At 45.2% G+C, this 20,219-nt stretch overlaps 1 protein-coding gene across 1 annotated transcript in view; it reads left to right on the plus strand.

The window, feature by feature from the left end:
* The window catches only part of LOC115079494 (extracellular matrix protein A-like), a 108,513-nt gene that overhangs the window by 19,220 nt on the left and 69,074 nt on the right, over nucleotides 1-20,219 (plus strand). The window contains exons 8-12 of the mRNA XM_029583119.1: nucleotides 1,031-1,199; nucleotides 4,192-4,296; nucleotides 7,322-7,365; nucleotides 13,293-13,464; nucleotides 19,815-19,849. Coding sequence (XP_029438979.1) covers nucleotides 1,031-1,199; nucleotides 4,192-4,296; nucleotides 7,322-7,365; nucleotides 13,293-13,464; nucleotides 19,815-19,849 — 525 coding nt within the window. The remainder of the gene's footprint in view (nucleotides 1-1,030; nucleotides 1,200-4,191; nucleotides 4,297-7,321; nucleotides 7,366-13,292; nucleotides 13,465-19,814; nucleotides 19,850-20,219) is intronic.

A 20,219-nucleotide genomic window follows, 5' to 3' on the forward strand; every position in this document is an offset into this window, starting at 1 on the left:
CCCCCCGGCCCTATCTAAATCCCCCCCTACCTTGTTCGATGGAGTTACGACTGCCTCTGGCCCCGACACAGGCCGCCGTGTCGGGGCACTCGGCCATGCCCCCGGACTGCAGCCACACCCCAGACACCCCCCCATACCACCCATTTTTGCAAGCCCCGGGACATACGCATGTCCCAGAGCTTGCGTGCGCCGCCGAGCCTATGCAAAATAGGCTTGGCGCGCACGGGGGGGGAGGGGTTTAAGGGTTACACGTGTAGGTATTAAAATCCGGCCCATATTGTAGAATGTCAAAATATCTGAAAAAGCTTTTGAGAAAAAATAGGATTTTAAGGCCTTCCTAAATTTCAGGTAATCTCTTTCAAGACGCAGTGATAATGGCAGAGTATTTCTTTCAAAGCTTGGTTGCTAATATTTTCCATTCGGTTTCAAATGCACATTCCACTTTGCATTATTGTGGCCAGTCCTAAAATTACCCCAGAAAGGCTATACCTTGAATGCCGCTCATGTTTGCAGATCTCAGTCTTCATCCGTACAGTGCAGCGGATCTACAGAACTATTTTGTGTTGGCAATCACATTTCCTAGAAATTTTGAAAATGTTGAAGACTTACTATTTACATTTATTTCTTGTTTCTCCTGCAATTAATAGCATGAAATTGGTTTTTATGAAAGCTGCTAAAAGCAAATTGTAGTCTCTTTAATTCCTGACCTGCACCTTACACTGTTATCCCCTGCGGCTGAGCCCTTCACCTTTCCTTGGTGCTTCTGATAATCGCAGAGCACATTTTCCTGCAAGAAATTAATCCTCCAGGAATGTATGAGCTAAATCATGAAAGACTTGATTCTGTTGTTCCCATGTGTGGTGATGTCAATCAGTTTGCCCGACACTACTGAGCTCCCCTCAGACTGAATTAATCTTGGTTCATAGATTAGCCCCTCACTTTGGTTATGGGAACTCTTTCTTCTCATTCACAAGCACTCTATCCATTATTTGGTTTCACTCATGTGATTCTATGATTTCAATCTCTACAGGTTGGACAGACGTGGGACGTGGGTTGTAATAGATACACCTGCGAATCACAAGAACTGATCATTGAACCTCAATGTGCTCCACCTCCACCTATTCAGTGTAACAAAACTGGTGAGGTGATGGTAACCAAGCCAGATGACACAGATCCATGCTGCCAACAGAATGTTTGTGGTAAGTTACATTTATGACAGCATCACAGCAATAGGGCAGGGTTATCATACAGTATGGGGAGCTGGTGTGTTTATATGCAGATGTTTAAATATATGCACAAAAGATTTTCTCCCATTTTGTGTCTATAGAAAAAATGCTTAGTACATAGGGTCCTTTGGAATTCTTACATATTTCTATTCAGCCAATATGAAAAGGCACTTAACCAGAAAACTTACACGTTATCCAGCTAAATGCCAAGGTTTCAATATTGCCAATATGTTTCCATCTAACCATTAACTGTATATATCATTATCAGGCTAAAGATGGGTGTTTTGGGGATATTCTGGGGCAAGACAATTTAGCTGGAAAAGTCATCTGGATAACTTGAGCATTAAGAGTTCACTGAAAACATTTTTCATCTATCTCTAGCCATCCTCTGGGAACTTGTTCCCAGATAACTTTAGCCTTAATCAGTTATATTCAAAAGAGTATAATTGGTTAAGTGGCAATGACCATTAAAAAATATGTTGTGCACAAGCCTCATGGTCCAATTTTCTAACTCTCCCACCCACCTAGTGCCTGAGTCAACTCCTTTCTAGTGCCGAGATTATGATACATTGCAATCCCGAGCGCTACTAATGTTGCTCTCACAGCAATGCTAATAAAGCCATCGACCAAACCCTGTTACCATCACCTTCTGCTATTCAAAGGATATGGAACGTATTGCTGCGATGGGTAGTGTTTGCCACTGCTTCATTACTTCCTTCTGTTTCCCAGTAAGGCAAAAGTAGTACTGGCAAGAGGAAACTTATAAAAATGATGCTAACGCAGGCTCCCCAGAATTCCCCAGGAAAATAATGTATAGCCCAGGCCCTGCAGTCCAGCTATAAATTCCAGCCTTGATTTATGTACAGGCCTACTAGCCTCGTGACTAGGGCAGCAAAATTGGGGGGTAGCAAATTTCCTACCTCTCCCTACTGCTGTCCCACAATCCCACCATGCCTGCTGCCGCTGTCCCTCCCCCAGGCCTCAGCCCCTGGCTCCAGCGCTGATCTTCACAGTGAGATAAGCGCGGGGGCTTTGCTCACAGTCCCCATCTCCTCTGCTCCTCCATGCCAGGATGGGGCCTGTGAGTGCTGGCTTAGTCCCTATGCTTCCTTCCTCACTCTGAGGATCACTGCTGGAGATGGGAGATGAGGTCACACAATTCTCAGAGGTTTTGTGGAAGAGGGGGAGACTGGGGGGAGCAGCATATCACCAGCAATGATATCAGTGCCTAGACCCACATTGTTCCCTCTAAGGAGTGACTAGGTGTACAAATTGTTTTTCACGTGAGCAACAATTTTTTTAAACCAACAATTGAGCGCCAGTATCAGCGTTGCATTTCTGTCTATAGCACAAAGAAAAATTGATGTGAGCAACCATGTAAAACCTGTGAGTGATGCTCCAAAATGTATGAGCAATCGCTCACACACTCAGCTTAGAGGGAACTATGCAGCTTGGAGCAACAGCAGACCAAATCTGTCCTTATATAAAGTTGTGCCTTCTTACAGAATAGCCTACGCAGATTTATTTTCTTTTCCCATTTTTTTTATCCTAAAATTCCTTATTCCAGTGTATTATAGTGGGAGACTAAATATCTCCATCTTTCTCTCACTAAAACACTGGCTGATGAGCTTTCGCTTATTGGCATTCCTGCCCTTATAAAATGACTATGCTGTGTAGGGATGTGAATCGTTTTTTGACGATTTAAAATATCGTCCGATATATTTTAAATCGTCAAAAAATCGTTAGGGCCACGATACAATACCAATTCCCCCGATTTATCGTTAAAAAATCGTAAATCGGGGGAAGGGGGAGGGCAGGAAAACCGGCACACTAAAACCCCCTAAAACCCACCCCCGACCCTTTAAATTAAATCCCCCACCCTCCCGACCCCCCCCCCCCCCAATGCTTTAAATTACCTGGGGATCCGGCGGTGGTCCAGAACGGCGGCGGTCCGGAACGGCCCCCTCAATAGAATCGTGTTGTCTTCAGCCGGCGCCATTTTTCAAAATGGCCATCGCAAAATGGCGGCGGCCATAGACAAAAACGATTCGACGCAGGAGGTCGTTCCGGACCCCCGCTGGACTTTTGGCAAGTCTTGTGGGGGTCAGGAGGCCCCCCCCAAGCTGGCCAAAATTTTCCTGGGAGTCCAGCGGGGTTCCGGGAGCGATTTCTTGCCGCGAATCGTTTTCGTACGGAAAATGGCGCCGGCAGGAGATCGACTGAAGGAGGTCGTTCAGCGGGGGTTCCGGACCGCCGCGGAACGACCTCCTGCAGTCGATCTCCTGCCGGCGCCATTTTCCATACGAAAACGATTCGTGGCAAGAAATCGCTCCCGGAACCCCGCTGGACTCCCAGGAAAATTTTGGCCAGCTTGGGGGGGCCTCCTGACCCCCACAAGACTTGCCAAAAGTCCAGCGGGGGTCCGGAACGACCTCCTGCGTCGAATCGTTTTTGTCTATGGCCGCCGCCATTTTGCGGCGGCCATTTTGAAAAATGGCGCCGGCTGAAGACAACACGATTCTATTGAGGGGGCCGTTCCGAACCGCCGCCGTTCTGGACCACCGCCGGATCCCCAGGTAATTTAAAGCATTTGGGGGGGGTTCGGGAGGGTGGGGGATTTAATTTAAAGGGTCGGGGTGGGTTTTAGGGGGGTTTAGTGTGCCGGCTCACGATTTTAACGATTTTTCACGATAGTTTACACACCCAAACGGCAACAAAACGATTCCCTCCCCCTCCCAGCCGAAATCGATCGTTAAGACGATCGAGGACACGATTCACATCTCTAATGCTGTGTTGCGTAGCAGCTTTCATCCTGGGAGAGTTCCAGGGTGTGATCCTCAGGTCTTTGGTTTTGTACGCTACAATTCACAAAGTTGCCAGTGGTCAGTTAGTGATGTGTCAGTTAGCTTTGACCTTCCCGACTTTGCAGGCTGGCTTAGTAAACAAGACTTTTTCTTCCTTTTAGAATGTAACTACACAACCTGCAGTACGTTCACAAAGACCTGTGATCCAGGCTATAACAGGGTGATAACAACTCCTGAGGATAGCTGTTGTCCTAATGTAACCTGTGGTAAGTACCTTCTTTTCATACAGATGGGCCAATTCTGTAAAGCCCGCTCGGCCGTGCACACTGGGGTTTGGCCGCATGTTTTCGACGTGCATCTATTACCCCTTATACTGTAAGGGGTTTAGCACCTCAAAAACGCGCAGTCAAACCCCCTGAAAACTAATAGCGCTCATCACATGCAAATGCACGTTGATGAGGCTATTAGTTAGTCACCCGTGAAAATGGGTGGCCAATCCGCACATTTTACACTCATAAAAGTGTACAGAAAATACTGCTTTTCTGTACACCCTCCGACTTAATATCCTAGCGGGTTCAAAAAACCAACACTCGTAAAATTGAGCGTCAGTTTCCTGAACCCGCTGACAGAGCCATCTCTCCTGGGCCAAGGAGGCACTAGGGGTGCTTAATCATCCCTAGCACCTCCTTTTAGCGCGATGCTTTATTTAAATATAGGACGTCGCGCCCAGAAGAAATCTCTCTGAAGGATCAGCAACACTTAACAATCATTCCCTTAAAATCCTTATGAAACATTATCCCCACACCTGCATACTTTGATGATCTAGTAGCAGCAGCAAAAAACTGGAAAGGGAAAACATGCCAGTGCAGAAGGTGCTCATAGTGGTTTTTTAAATGCATTTCTTGCAAAAACACTATGGATGCCCCCCAGCTAGACGTTCTGATTTAAGGAGCTGCCTCTTGCGAGGAGTGTTGAGTTCCCGTCCATTCAGGGCTAATGTTCTGAAATCAGCCATCAAGAGAAGCACTAAAAAAGCATTACCCCAGTTCGTAATATCCTCCGCCCCTCGGGCGCCCATAACCCCAGCACAAAAAGAACCTTCCGAAAGCGCCCTCATCATCCCATCTATGAACAATAACAGTGCCTCCAAACCATGATGCCCAAAGATCATACCGGTTTGCAAATGCCTCCCCTGCCCCATAGCCCCATTCCCACCCCTAATCCAACTGCTAGCATACTCTAGCAGAATCATGGAGGAGAACATGATACAACATTATGAAAAATGAGGTAGAAAACTGAGCCCAGTCAGCAGAGCTCCCCTGAACCACCCCCACAGTGTAGGAATATGAGCAGAATAAGCAAAGTGAATCCCTGCACCTTTTAATATATGAGAGGCCACCTGATTATAGAGAGAGAAAAGCTAATCAGACATTGGTGAGTCTAAGAACCTAGATAAAAAAAGGTTTGCTAGAAACTAGGGCAGGCAGATTGGCCTTTTCCACTATCTTTAGAGGATAATGAGTCTCCAGACTCCATAGTCTGCGACCTCCCTTCCCCACTTTTTGCCAGCAAGGTACTTCATATTGAGAAGGGATTGCCAGTGTTTTCTGCAAGAACAGTTTCTTGACCATGACGCTCGCTGCAGCCAAGATGACCTCCGCTTCTGCTACCATTTTCGCCTTAGAAGTGGTGTCATGTATTGTTATTGCTATGCCTGTGGGAAACAACCACAGGTAAGAAAATCCCTCTTTTCGCAAGGCAGAAGTCACTTCTCTAAAGTCCAGCCTCTTCTTTATAGTAATCGGTGATAAATCCATAAAAAACACTATCGAGTGCAATTCCCACAACCATGTTTGTTGTTTCCTGGCCACCGCCAAGACTTGTTCTTTGATCAGGTACCGGAGAAAACAAGCTACTATGTCCCAGGGCCTGTTCCCTACTTTTGGGCCCAGGGATCGATGCACTCTCTCAGTTTCCACCAGCACCACAGAATGAGGAGACTTTTGGTCTTTATTCTGGCCTAGAAAGAAAGCACATATATTTTGCTCCACTTCATGGCAATCTTTATAGTCCTCCGACTCCAGTATGCCACAAAATTGAAGATTGCAATGGCGATTCCAATTCTCCAGGTCCTCCATTTTTGCATGTAAGTCTATAGAATTCAGTGACAAGTGATCATATATATTTTGTAATTTCTTCAGTTTGTCCATGTGGGCCTCCAGGCGCACATCACATTCATCCACTTTGTGGCCAATGCCTGCCATTTCCTCCTTCAAGTCAGAGATCATAGCCATAGGATCCCATTTGGAATCGCACATATCCTTTCACAGAACCATTGCTGGAATTTGTCCCAGGTCAGGAGATCTTGATGTTGCGTCTCCAGCCCGCCATTGTCTGTGGTGTCCTTCATTGCCGGGGTGCTCAGGTCCATGGGCTTATCGGGGGGCTACAGGCCCTTGCGACTCAGGAGTCACTTTAATGTAAGAATATTGTTTAAAATCTGGGCCTTTTTGTTTAGTGCCATTAGCGGTGCTTGCAGACACAATCTGGTCCCCGAGATCGCCCAGATGCTGAAGGATGAGCAGGGATTGCAGGAAATTTGGCTTAAGGGTTGCTGGGGCTCAGATTCAAGTGGCCATCTTGCTTGAAGGCCATGCCTCCACCCAAGAAGTTAGATATTTTAAAGGATTTGTGAAACTTTTATGCACAGTAACTGCAAAAGGAATATCACTCTATATCATGATTTTGTGAGTTTCAATGGACCATTGATTCATGTGTGTTGTTGATATTTCATGTGAATTGCAGTTATTCATGAGGCACAGCTGCTATGCATGGGACCGTATGATAGACTGGCGGAGTATAGGGGAGGGTCATTTTCAAACTGGCCTGAATTCTCAAAGGGGATTTATGGCGCATAAGTCGGCTTTGAAAATGTGCAGGTGTTTTGAGTCCGCATGCTGGCGTATGTGCTCAAAGTTACAACTGCTGTCAAGCAGGTACTTTTGAAAACGAAAGGATGTCAGTAAATCTTTTCCCACCCCCATCTCTGCCTCCCCTTGCAAATGTGCATCAAAATGCAGGTACAATTACACACAGTTCCCTGGCTGATTTTCAAGCAGCAATTTACGTGCATAAACTGGGTTTTGTACTCTGAGATCTTTTGAAACTCAATTCCAAATTGCATGCAGCAAACATGCAGTGGATAAGAAAAATGGGCAGACCTGATAGGCTGGGCAGGGGTTATCTGACACCCGTTTCTATATTCATTTCTCTCTTTTTCCTTCCACACAGTATTGGTTGACTTTTCCTGTCTGGTCAATGGCATAGAACATAAGGTAGGAAAATGTGGTGTGGCTGACACACTTTGCTTTTAGTTTTACTAACCTGCCATTACTTTGCTGCAAAATTTGAAGTCCAATATGATTAGACATTACCAGAGCATATGTATCATTTGTTTAAATGGTAGCAAAGCTAACATAACATTTTTTATATTCACATGCTGATATTGTTACTGGAATTCACCTGCTATTTTTATTCTCTGAGCCATTCTGGTGCAAAAAAATGTTCATAAATGCCCTGCTCATTTTTTTCTCCTGCTGAACCAACATTTTATTTTTATCACAGACCTCCTTATCATGTGGTGCTCAGAAAGTAGGCTTACTGTACTGCTGTAACATTATGTCAAGGCTGTAGAATGTGCAAGCGAGAGACTATTCTTGTTCTTTGGACAGTGGTATGTTTCATGTCCATCACTACACTCGGTACTCCTGCTTTTATTTGTCAATGCAAATTCAGTGATTATCTTCTGGAAACCAGGAGCACATTGCTATAGTGAGAAAAGAATGTAATAAAGGGCTTTTCTCAATTAGAGTTTAGCCAAAACATTTTTTCATCAACCATAGCAAGGTCAATATTCAAAGCCTTTTAGATGGATAAATCACAAGTTATCCATCTAATTTGGAAGTAATTAATCTAATTCCAGGTTATCCATCTAAATGTAAATGTTTAGTTTTGAATACTATTCCACTCGGTACATCAATTCACTCAGGATGGATCTTCATCAAACTTTTGTGTAAGAGATTCTATTCTGATCATCAGAGACAGCCTGAGTATACCCTGCTTTTATCCTATCATGCATAGGGTGTTGTAGCTCTTATTTCTCTAAGAAAATCAGCACTGCTAGTCCATATACATATTCACAGTATACACAATATATAGCAAAAATAAGTATACTGGCCCCCTCCCATATACAGGGTATATAAATTATGAAATACACAAATGAAGCAAAATACTACCTTGAACTATAATCTTAATATTTCAAAATGTTTTGTTATTACAAACCAAATTGTTTTATTTATTGAATGTGTTAATACACTACAAACATGCTCTTAAACCACCCACCAAAATTAATTAAAAATATGTTCAACACTCATTACATACATGCCATGCTCATACTAGTTATACTTCATAAAATGCTTAAAAATACCACAACTATAAATTTCACAGCACCTTATCAGATATAAAACATAAATACTTTGGAAATCTTTTCAAACTGAGGTAGTAATTTGGCCCATTAGATGATCAAGGGGTAAAAGGAGCTGTTACAGATGACAAAGCCATAGCAGAGAGACTAAATAAATTCTTTGCTTCAGTCTTCACTGAGAAATACCCTTGCCAGAAATGATATTCAGTGGTAAGCCCCTCACTTCTGATCCAAAGCACTTCCTGTATAGCCTCTGGCAGTATGCTGTTCCAAAGACCCAAGACAGAACTTCCTCCCACTCTGGACTGCCTTTATAGGTCCCCTAGCTGGGACTTTCTGTGGCACTGGCTATTATGGCTAATGATGTCAAATCTTCCAGAAGTATATAAGAAAGTCTCTTGCAACCAACTAGTGCCTCAGCAACAGCAGGTCTCCTGGTACCTCAGTGGTCCAGTGTGTGGTGCTAGCCTTGACTTGTTCTATGGTCCTGCTTTGTTTCCTTGTGTTGTCCTTCCTTTCCTGTGCTCTGTTCCTTGCCTGTCTGCCCTTGCTCCTGGCCCTGCTTGTTTCCCTTCCTTGCTTGTCCTGTTGGGCTTGTTTGTTTTGTCTGTCATGTTTGTCTTGGACTTAATACCTGGATCCTGGCCCCTGACCTTCCACTGTCCATTGCCTACCCTGACCTCTGGCTGGTTACCTGTTCTGCTGTCTGCCACAACCCTTGATTGGCTTGGACTCTCACTCAGCTTAGCCCCAGGGACTCACCTAAGTCCTGCTGGCTGCCAGAACCCAAGGACTCAACTTGTGGGGGAAAGTGGCTTCATCAGCTGGTCCTGCATATTGACTTCTCTGCCAGCTGCTGTTGTGGGACTAGTGAGTTCGCTCACAAGGTGGTGCTAACCTTGCTGTAGCCACAAGAGTCCACTTCCTTGACAGTGCCACAGGTTGCTGAGGCCATAGATCTGGTGGTCCTGTCCACACTGTAGGCCATCCCTGGCATGGCGCAACATATATAGCAGCAGTCCTGGACTAGGTGATTACTAGACTGCTTGGTGACCATCTTGATGCCTTGCCCCTCCCACAGCTATCTCTACCTTCAGTATCTTCTCCACTGGTATATACCCAGATCAGTACAACAGCTTCCTCCCCCACCTTGATTCTAGGGGAAGCCATTGGAGTGCAGATGGTTCATTAACTAATGGTGGATGCATTTCAACTTGCAGGCACCTCTCTTTCCATCCGACAAGACCAAGTATATGTGGGAGACCTTGCCCTGGCCTGGGTGTTTCCCCTATGGGAGAGAGAGGCCTCCCCCTAGGTCATATTAATTAATCCCCACAGCTGGTAATCCCTTTCTAGGGAGGGAGCCAATATTCAGCTGCAAAACTTCTTGGACTCTGGGGCCACTGGAACTTTATCGCTGGGGATCTTGTGCGCTAGTGCCACATTCCAACTAACTCTCTGGACATCACATTCTCCATATCCATGGTCATCGGAGAGACTCTAACCAGCAGTGTCACCTGCTCCACAGCCCCCCTCCTGATGCAAACTGGCCTGCCCAACAGGAGAAAATCTGTTTATATGTCTTCCTGGGAAGATCAACCAGGCATTCTGTGCCTTCCATGGATAAGACAGCATCAACCTACTATTGATTGGGGCACCCTAGAGATTTCCCGATGGGACCCTTCCTGACGGATGAGCTGTCTCACATTGGTTCTACCCAAAAGATGTCTTGGCCAAATGATAGTTGCCCAGATGCCTGGTCTGCCTGCCCAAAATTCAGAATCTGTGGACATCTTCAGCAAGTGGCAGGCTGAGACCTCTCATCTGAGTTTGACTGCCCTATTGACCTGCTCCCCAGCAAATTTCCACCCAGGAGTTGAGTCTACCTTCTGTCAGTCCCGGAGCAGAGGCCATGACCAAGACATTAAAGAAAACCTTGACATAGGATTTATCCGCCCTTTTTTGTCATTCACCATGGCCAGATTCTTTTTTGTCGGCAAGAAAGATGGTTCACTATGTCCCTGCATAGATTATTTATTTATTTATTTAAGGGTTTTTTTAATACCAATAACCATTTGCACATCGTATCGGTTTACATAGAACTGTAAGATATGGGTGGTTGTGGATAGGATTTCAAAGATGCAACATTTTGTTCCTCTCCCTGTACTCCCATTGGCGCCCAAACATGCTCAACTCTTCACTCAGCACATATTCAGAGTCCATGGCCTAAATGCCAAAACAAAGAAGAACCATTACTCACATCCCCTAATCTCTGAATTCTTTGACTGCCTGCAGGGCACACAAGTCTTCACCAAACTGGACCTCCAGGGAGCCTAAAACTTGAACAGGATCCGAGAGGGCGATGAATGAAAATTCACTTTTAATACCTACGCAGTCACTATGAGTATCTGGCAAAGTCCTTTGGTTGTGCAATGCCCCTGTGCTATTCCAGTCAATGGTGAACGAGATCTTTAGAGACTTTCCCTACTCCCACATAGTTGTACACTTGTATGACATCCTATTGTTCTCTAAATCTCTCTTTGAACACAGAGACCATGTAAAACAGGTCCTGCAGAAACTCCATGGCCATCACCTCTGCACTAAGCTGGAAAAGTATGACTTTGAGCAAATGGAGCTCCCTTTTTAGGATATATTTTGCACAAGGCCTCAAGAGGATGCTGCTAAGATGAAGGTCATTGTGGAGTAGCCCTGACCCATTGATCTCAAGGTTTTGCAATGATTTTTAGGGTTCACCAACTACTACAGACAGTTTATCCCCAATTACTCCTCATTGACAGTCTCCCTGACAGCCCTAACTAGTAAAGGGGCTGACACCAGGAATTGGCCAGCAGATGCCACCTAAGCCTTTGAACAACTCAAGAGATCAATTGGGGTCTGTGCCTTCATCACCCAGAACCAGGAAGATCATTCATTGTGGAGGTATATCCATCCACCCTCGTAGTGAATGCTGTCCTCCTACTTCTGTATTGCTGTACTCCTGCTTCTCTAGGAAATTCTCCCTAGCTGAGAAAAACTAAACTATAGGAGGTTGCGAGCTGCTTGCAGTCAAATTGGCACTGGAGGAATGGCGGTACTTGCTGAATCGAGCCAAGAATCCTGTAACAATTTATATGGCCCACAAGAATCTTGAACACCTGGTGCAAGCACAGAGATTGAACGCCAGACAAGCCGCTGGTCCCTGTTTTTTTAACAGGTTCAACTTTGAGCTGTGCTACCACCCTGCTGACAAGAACCTTTGAGCTGATGTGCTATACTGCTCCTTCGATACAGAAGGTGCACGAAAGCCATGTCAGGCCATCCTCAACGCAGCCAAGACTGTACTCACAGCAGCCTTCACATTTATGGCAAAAGGTTCTAGAATGGGCCCATGACTCCCATCTCTTGCGTCACCTGCACCCTGAAACTCATTGTGCGCCCTTACTGGTGGCCTCAGATGAGAAATGACAATCAGTGTTAAGTGGGCACCTGCCCTACCTGTGCCATGCAAGAGAGTGACTGAGCCTGACTGTGGGGGCTCTTACAGCCGTTGCCAGCTCCCATGGAACTCTGGTTTTGTCTGAAATCTGCCTCCTTTGAATGACCACAACCACCATATGGGTGGTTGTGGATAGGATTTCAAAGATGCCGGTGCACGATCCCCAGCACAGCAGCAAAGGCCCGCTGTGCCGGAGTCCTCGGCCATGCCTCCCGGACCGCTCCCGACTGCCCAGCCACGCCCCCAGGACTGCCCCCGCCATGCCCTTGGACCACCTGCCCTGCCCCCGTCCCGCCCATTCAGAAAAGCCCCGGGACATGCGCGCGTCCCGGGGCTTTACGCGCACCGCTGGGCCTTTTGAAAATAGGCCCGGCGCGTGTAACCCCCCCTAGGCGTGTAAATCCCCGGGATGCGCATATGTCCCAGGGCTTTTCTGAATGGGCGGGACAGGGGCAGTCAATACCCAGAGGAGAGAAAAAAAACAACACAGCAGCATCTCTGCAGGAACTTGTGGCTTGTAGAAACAATTGCCTCTGCTATTCCATTTTAACTTGGTAAATCTGCTTATTAGAAGTATAAGCTGGGAAGATATTTCAGTGGCTTATGTCTGTAGCTTTTAGTCCATAGTGCACTGGCCAACAATGACTATCGCTGCTTACGTCAGCCTTAATTAAATCATTCTGATTTCCTTTCAGCATAATGTTTTACAGTATTATTTCACTCTGGACTGCACTGAGCAACTGTATCAGGCGCTCTCTGGCTGTCAACAGATTGAACTCTCGCATCCCAAAACCACAGTAGATATGGGTGAAGGGGGATGAAGCCCATCTCCTTCCCTCAACCTTTCTCCAGGAGTAGTCTGTACTCTTTCCTGGCAGAAAAGGGGGAGGGGGGGGCATCTCTTCTAGACAGCTCCTGTGTTGTCAGCTCTGCCTTACCCCGGCCCCTCCCACCAAAGAGAAACTGGCTTCCTGCCCGCTCAGGCCCAGGAAGCAAGGCTGGGTCCTCCTCCTGATTAGAGAGTTACAATTGTCAGTCGGTGGATACCAGGTGGTGAGCTCTGGCATCACTGCCTGGGAACCGAGTGCTGTCAATGCAGGATGCCTCTGGTCCTGAAGGTATAATGAACATTTAAACAGCACATATACACTGGGGCCAGTGTCACATATTCACTGGCAAAGGAGCTTTAAAATCTGGAATGCCAGGAGAAGCTTTGTTTATCCTTGATGATAACCCTACGTATTAAATGAGTGCACTTAATAGCAGAGTTTGAATTTCCACAGCCTGTCGATGTCTGGACCCAGGGTTGCCTTGACTATGAATGCAATATAAATAGATCTATGACCATTCAACCTCAGCCATGTGACTCAGAGCCTGCTATCGATTGCACGGAAGAGGAAGTGCTGGTATTCAAACCGAAGCCATCAGATCCCTGCTGCAGCATGCCAGTGTGTGGTAAGCGAGCTTTGTAACTAATTACTGTAACAGCAACAACAAAGATAGCATTTCATGGTACACTCATTGGTTTTGGCAGAATACTGCTCCAGTTTAATAAAAATAAATTAACCCCACTTAGTCTGATACTAAAATATTGGAGTTTATTTAGCACTATAATGTATAGATTTATTTATTTATTTATTTATTTATAATTTTTTTTTATATACCGACATTCAATCAGAAGTATCACATCGGTTTACATTCAGGCACTGTAAGGGTTTCCCTATCCCCAGTGGGCTTACAATCTAAGTTTTGTACCTGAGGCAATGGAGGGTAAAGTGACTTGCCCAAGGTCGCTAGGGGCCATATTTAGTTGGTTACTTAGAGGGAGAAGGAGGTTAATTCGAGTGTTGGTTTCAATATACATTGGATTTTTTATACAGTGATTGTATAACATAGGGATTATATACTCCGGTTTATACACACAGGCTTGTCAGTCAAGGATTATATACAAGGACTCTAATATATGCAGAGGATTATATACAAGGGTTATATATATATATATATATATACATGCCTAGGATAATACAAGAGTTCTCCATGTAAATGCCGTGGATGAGTGGCAGAGGGTGAAAGACAGGATCAGTAGCATTTCCGAGGGAGGATGGTATAATTTAGTAGCTACAGCTGTGCCAGCAGGAGAGCTCTCATGTTCCTGCTGCAGGTGAAGATCCGGCCCCTCTGTCCTGCCTTGATCCTAGCGGATGTGGACAGCCTTCAATGGGAGGGCACTTGCATGGAAGGTGGTGTTCATGTGTGGGCAGAGGCTGTGTTTAAGGGAGGGCTGCATTCATCAAGGGGCTGTTTCCTTTTTTGGCAGAAAGGGATTACATTCATTGGGGGGGAATCTGGCCTTCATGGGAAGGGTGCCTTCCTTGGGGTGAGGGGAATGTCTGGTTTTCATGGGAAGCAGGAGCGTTTCTAGGTAATTAAAAAAACCCAGGGCTTATGCCCATAAGCCCTTCCACCACCACCCCAACCCATCTAAGATTTCGTACCTTGCTTTGGGCATAAGAACTTAGGCAAGGAATAAATTTCCAAATTAAATAAGCTCAATCACGTTCAGCTTCCTCTCCCCTGCCCCAAGAACAAGCCTATAAAAACACATAATTGGTCATCACGCTTTTAAATGTTAAAATAAATGCTGAACAAACAAATCCTGTGTTGCTGTCAGTAATAGCAACACAAGCTCCCTCAACTATTAGTTCATCATAAAGCAATACAAAACCTTGCAAAAAATGCACTCAAACTCGAACATAGGAACAAAGGGGCCGATGTAATAAAAGCCATGCTAAAATTGGAGTTAGATTTTAGCACGAGTTATATTTTAAATGCTCACTAAAACTACTGGTCCTTATGGGATGCAGTGAGCTAATGACATGTTAGTAGACTACATGTAAAAAAAGCATGCTAAACAGTTTTTTATACTCCATGGCCATGCTACCTATCATAAGCTTAAATGCACACACACAAAAGAAGAAAACCAAGTCTGATCTTGCACCTACCGTAAAAAAAACTTAGGAGTTGATATTCAGCCACAGAGTGGCCCAGTAAGTTAGCGGGTTATACATATCTGGCTAACTTAACTGGGATATGCAACGGCAGGTCTGCGCTATTAGCTACATGCAACCAGAGTTAGCTGAATAGCGGAATTAGCCGCTTTACTTGTCTGGCTAACTTTGATCTCCCTGGAGTACCACCCTACTTATCTGGCTATATTCTAGCCAGATAACTCATTATCCTGCTAGAATATAGCCAGATAAGTCATTTAATATCAAGGTTTAGCTATTTACAGGCCGATGCAATATCGTGCACTGAGCCTAGTGCACAGGTTAATGAGCGATTGGACGCGCATTTTGGACGTGTATCCATAACCCCCAATGCAATAAGGGGATGAGTGCTTCCAAACCGCGCATAGCTAAGAGCGCTCATGACATGTAAATTCCATAGAGATGAGGCCATTAGCTATTACCCTGTGATGCAAAAAATCCCCCTGCACCAGTGGTGCACTTTTTAACCGATCAAGTTTTACGCCTGCCCAGACCAGGCATAAAGTCTTCCCGTGGGTCAAGGGCTCAACTTAAAAACAAAAAAATGCTTTTCTGTGGTTCTTCCTACTTAGAGTCATCGCAATACTAAATAGCAAGAACCACAGAAAGCAACATCATGCAAAAAAAAAAAAAGTCTTGATATAAAAAAAAGATTTTGGGGCGCACAATATACACCCACAATATACACGCTCATGGCCGTGAGCATTGTACGTGTTATTGTGCCAGTAAATTAGCTGCTACAGGATAAAACAAATGCTCATAAATTGAACATCTGTTTTGGTAACCTCCACACACAGGGCACTTAATATTAATTTATTCACTGCTTCACTTACTGCCGATTGGTCCATTCACTGTCACTTGTCAGTGAAAAGGACCAATCGAGAACAGCCCTACCGAGGGGTGGGGAGGGAGCATTGGCCAGGCTGTTGAGGTTGCACAGCCACTTCTCCTGGGCACCTGATGGAGAGTGCTAGGGATGCACAAATTATCCACTGTGCGTCCATTTTAGCGCAGCAGCTCATTTGTATATTGCATCGAGCGCCCAGGAGAGGTGGATGTGCACTTGTTCAAAAAATGTGCGTCCACTCTGGATGCACACTTTTTACTTACATGATATTGCATCAGCCAGTTAGATGGATAACTTTTGTTAACTGTCTAAATGGCTTTTGAATGCCCACCTCCTGGCTTTTAGCGGGGGCCTGAGCTGAACTCTCCCCCCAAATCATGTCTAACCCCTACTTAAACTAAGTAGTCACCTTGGTCTGTGAGTCCGGTGGGCCTCCCTGCACTCTCATCTTAAACAAATAAATCGGCCTGAGCCGAACGCCCCCAGTCTTCCAAACTCACTTCTAACCATTGAAGCCCTCCAGGATCCTCTGCCCCAGAAGGCCCTGCCTCTTTCAACAGGCTGTTCTTTCACCTCAAAGCCAGTTGGATCCTCTATTATGAAATGTCAGTGAAAGGACCAATCCCCTTTCAGAATTCTGAAAGGACAGCCTTCTGAAAGGGGATTGGTCCTTTCACTGATAGCAGACAGCGAAGGAATGAATACATTAATATTAACGTGTCCGACACCCATTCCTTCACCCAATATTGGAGAGTCCCATCTTCTGCCCTCCCCACCTATCCCATCCCCTGCTGTGTCACTTCCAGGAGCAAGGAACTTGATGCTGCATTTTCTTCCTCCCCATCATCTTCCCTGTCAGTCGCTGGGCTGCTGCTGCTGCTGTAAAACTTGAGCTTTTTCCTGATAAGGACTCTACTGTTCATAGATCAGCACAAGAGGCTCCACGAACAGCAGTGGCAGGAAGTAAGGAGGAGCCAGCATTGCAGGAAGGAGCTTCAGTTTTACAACACTGGGCCCAGACACGGAGGAGGGAAGATGAGGGGGAGAAGGGCAAGGGCAGGATGAGGGACAGCTGAGATTGGGGCACTTCAATGAAGATTTCTGGCATGGGTCCTTAGGGCCAGAACTAATGATGCCGCGGAGGGGATGTTGCTTCTATGGGGGCCTTCATGGGAGAGGACCTTGATGTTCAGAATGGATCAGGGGTCAGAAGACCTTTGTGTGGGTGGAGCCATCAAGCTCCCATCATATGGTTTATTAGGGAGATCAGAGGTAATGTCAGGGCTGCCAGGTCCCTTACTTCTTGTGCTGGGGCAGGACTGGGATGGGGGTTGGGGGTTGGGGAGATGACATCCCTTATGCTAACTGCCCTTTCACTTTAAACTGGCGGCGCTGGGGATTTTGCAAATCATCGCACGCATGATAAATATTCTGGGCTAGCTTGCACATTGATCAGGTGTGATCACTCTGAAGATAATACTTCTGCAGAAGTGTGTAGGCCAAGTGGTGATTTAGTGTAGGAAGCTAAAGTTTTAGCTCCAGTTTTTTATGTGTTTTAGCGCAGAGGCCCCATAGTTCTGGTCACATTAAGTATAAAAGAAATGGTGTGGTTAGCCCATCAGAAATGAAATGTGTTAAACATAATTCAGTGAAGTGGTTGAGTAAGGAAGCTAAGGATGCATGCACCGAAGATTACTCAAGGACTGTTCTTCAAGCAATGTGAGTCACCACAGTAATTTGTCACAAAATAATTATGAGGGTGGCTGGTAATGGTAATGAACAAAGGTGAATAGATAAGTAAGCAGAATGCCTGAGGAAAGCTATTAGGAGAGGGAAGAGAGAAGAAATGGTGAGGAGCTGCAGAGTGAAGGCTTTTATAGGCGAGTAAGAGGAGCCTGAACTGTATGTGGGAACGGATAGGGAGCCAATGAGGTGACTTGAGAAGAGGGGTTATAGGAGTGCAGAGACTTTGGCGAAACATGAGCTATGCAGCTGTGTCCTGGACAGATTGTAGTGGAGAGAGATGGTTCAGTGGGAGGCTGGTGAGTAGGTTGTACTGGTCTATGTGGGAGGTGATGAGAGAGAAGATAAACGTTTTGGGAGTGTGTTCAGAAAAGAAGGAGCAGATTTTGGGATGCACTGCTAGTCTTGTGGTGCAAAATAGAAAAGATGCACACCGCGCGCGCACCACACACACACACCAAAGTATTAGTTTGAATTGCTCTGGGTGCTTGATCGATAGACCTACAAAGTGAGTAGGCAAAAATGTTACTGACCAAAAAAGTGAAGCAGACATGAATTTAAATTACCAGCTTAAGGCAAAACTGCCTGAGCAATGGCTAACCTGGTTCAGTCATTTATGGACCGGCCCTATCTAATGGGGCATTTAGCATAATTCCAGATTGCCTGACACACTTCCTACCACAGACTCAGAGTGATTCTTCTCTGATGATGATAATGATGTGTAGATGCTTTCTAATAAGATAATATGCTGTGTGATTGGCATAAGGAATCAGCCAATTTATTTCATGTGTCTCTCCATCTGTTGCCAAACGTTATGATCTCCTTTTGGAATGACGGTATATAAAATGCCTAAGTAAATAAATAGATGTAGTAGCACTCTTATACAGTAAGAGGTAGCAGACACAAGTCATATTGATTTCTCCTTGGAACTTCCCAGTGTCACCCACAATATTGTGCAAAGCAATACTGCAACTGTAAAAGATCAACTGTAAATCTAAGGGATAAATTAACGCACACAGGCAATCACCAGAACTAGCCCAGACTAACAGAACATGAGGCATGAGATAATAGCACTGTGCGGCAGCTCTTTACTCTAATACCTCTCTCAAAAAAAAATCAAAAGGTTTCAATAAATAAATATAATAATCAAATGGGCTTCTCCTTTAAATGTTTCAAGAAGTCCAAATAACTCTGATTTTTCTCCTTGTAGAATGACCTGGGGATCTCACAGCCAGGCATGATTTCAGGATGTCCACAAAGAATGTGTAGGAGGCAAATTTGCATTATACTGAGTCTCCATGGTGTGCAAATGTATCTCATGCATATTTGTTGTGGATATCCTGAAAACCCGACCGGTTACGGGATCCCCAGGACAGGTTTGGGAATCCCTGTGATACACGAACCTGCAAAAACCCCTTCAGAAACGTGAGCTAGGCTACGTATCAGATGAAGTCAGTCCTGATAATGCAAGCTGTCCTTATGTAGATTCAAGGTAACGCTGGGTGTGCTGTGAACCGGATGCTCTCAGCGGGGGAAGGGGATTAAGGGTGGGGCAGGAGGGGTCAGGTTTGCCTTTCTGGGCAGGAGGAGGGGGGTGAAGTGAGCTTCAGGGAGGGGGTCTACATTTAAAATGTAGTTTGTGTTTTTGGGGTGGGAGGGGGCTTTTCAGAGCTGTGATTTGGGTATGTTTGGGGGGGGCTTAGGGGGGCTTAGGGGAGGCAAGATCAAGCCTAATGCCCTACTTTTGTTTCATTGGGGTAGAGGGTAGTGCATGAGCCTGGAAGGCCGCCAGGGTGTTTTTTTAAAATTCTTATTTGCCACTTAACCTGCTTCATTCTTTCAGTATAGCCAGCAAGTTTAAAGTTATCTGGGAACATGTTCCAGATCACGTTAACCCTGCTCTACGCACTTCCAGACTTAGCCAAATAACATATTTTGCTAACTGTGAATACTGGAGTTAGCCGGATAAGTTATTCAAGTTAGTGAACTTCACTCCAGAATGCCTCCAAAGTATCCCGATAATGACTTAGCTGTATAACATTCATTTGGATAAGTGGCCAAGATAGCCTAACCTTGGGTTTTTTCAAAAGCTATCCAGATAAACCCCCTTTGAATATTGTCCTTTTAGTTTTTACAATGACACTATGCAATCTTTTCTTTCCATACAGTTCCAGTATGTGTATCCAGTGGAATACCACATCAGGTAGGAAGCTGAACCTGCCACGCACATACCTTTCCTTGCATGACTTTAATCTGGGATTAATAGAAATAATGAGAAAAAAACTGGTTCATTAAGACTTATTTTTTTCATTCTGTCTGTGGGAAAAGCCTTCATAATTTAGACCTGAAATGTACAGGAAGTTTGGTTGGACCTTCTCAAAGTCCTATGTGTACCACCATAAAAACCAGTATAGGGCTGTTGCAATGACCTAGAGCCAGTGTTGGACACTGCTTTGCAGCTGTCCTGTGCTTGATTACTGCACTTGGACCAGCCGGGACCTGAAATAATGCAGAAGCAGCTTTCAGAACTTGCCAGAAGGGAGGGAGATGTTAGCATCACTCTTCAGCGACTC

Source organism: Rhinatrema bivittatum, chromosome 17, assembly GCF_901001135.1.
Source record: "Rhinatrema bivittatum chromosome 17, aRhiBiv1.1, whole genome shotgun sequence".
In the NCBI taxonomy this organism is placed as follows: Eukaryota; Metazoa; Chordata; class Amphibia; order Gymnophiona; family Rhinatrematidae; genus Rhinatrema; species Rhinatrema bivittatum.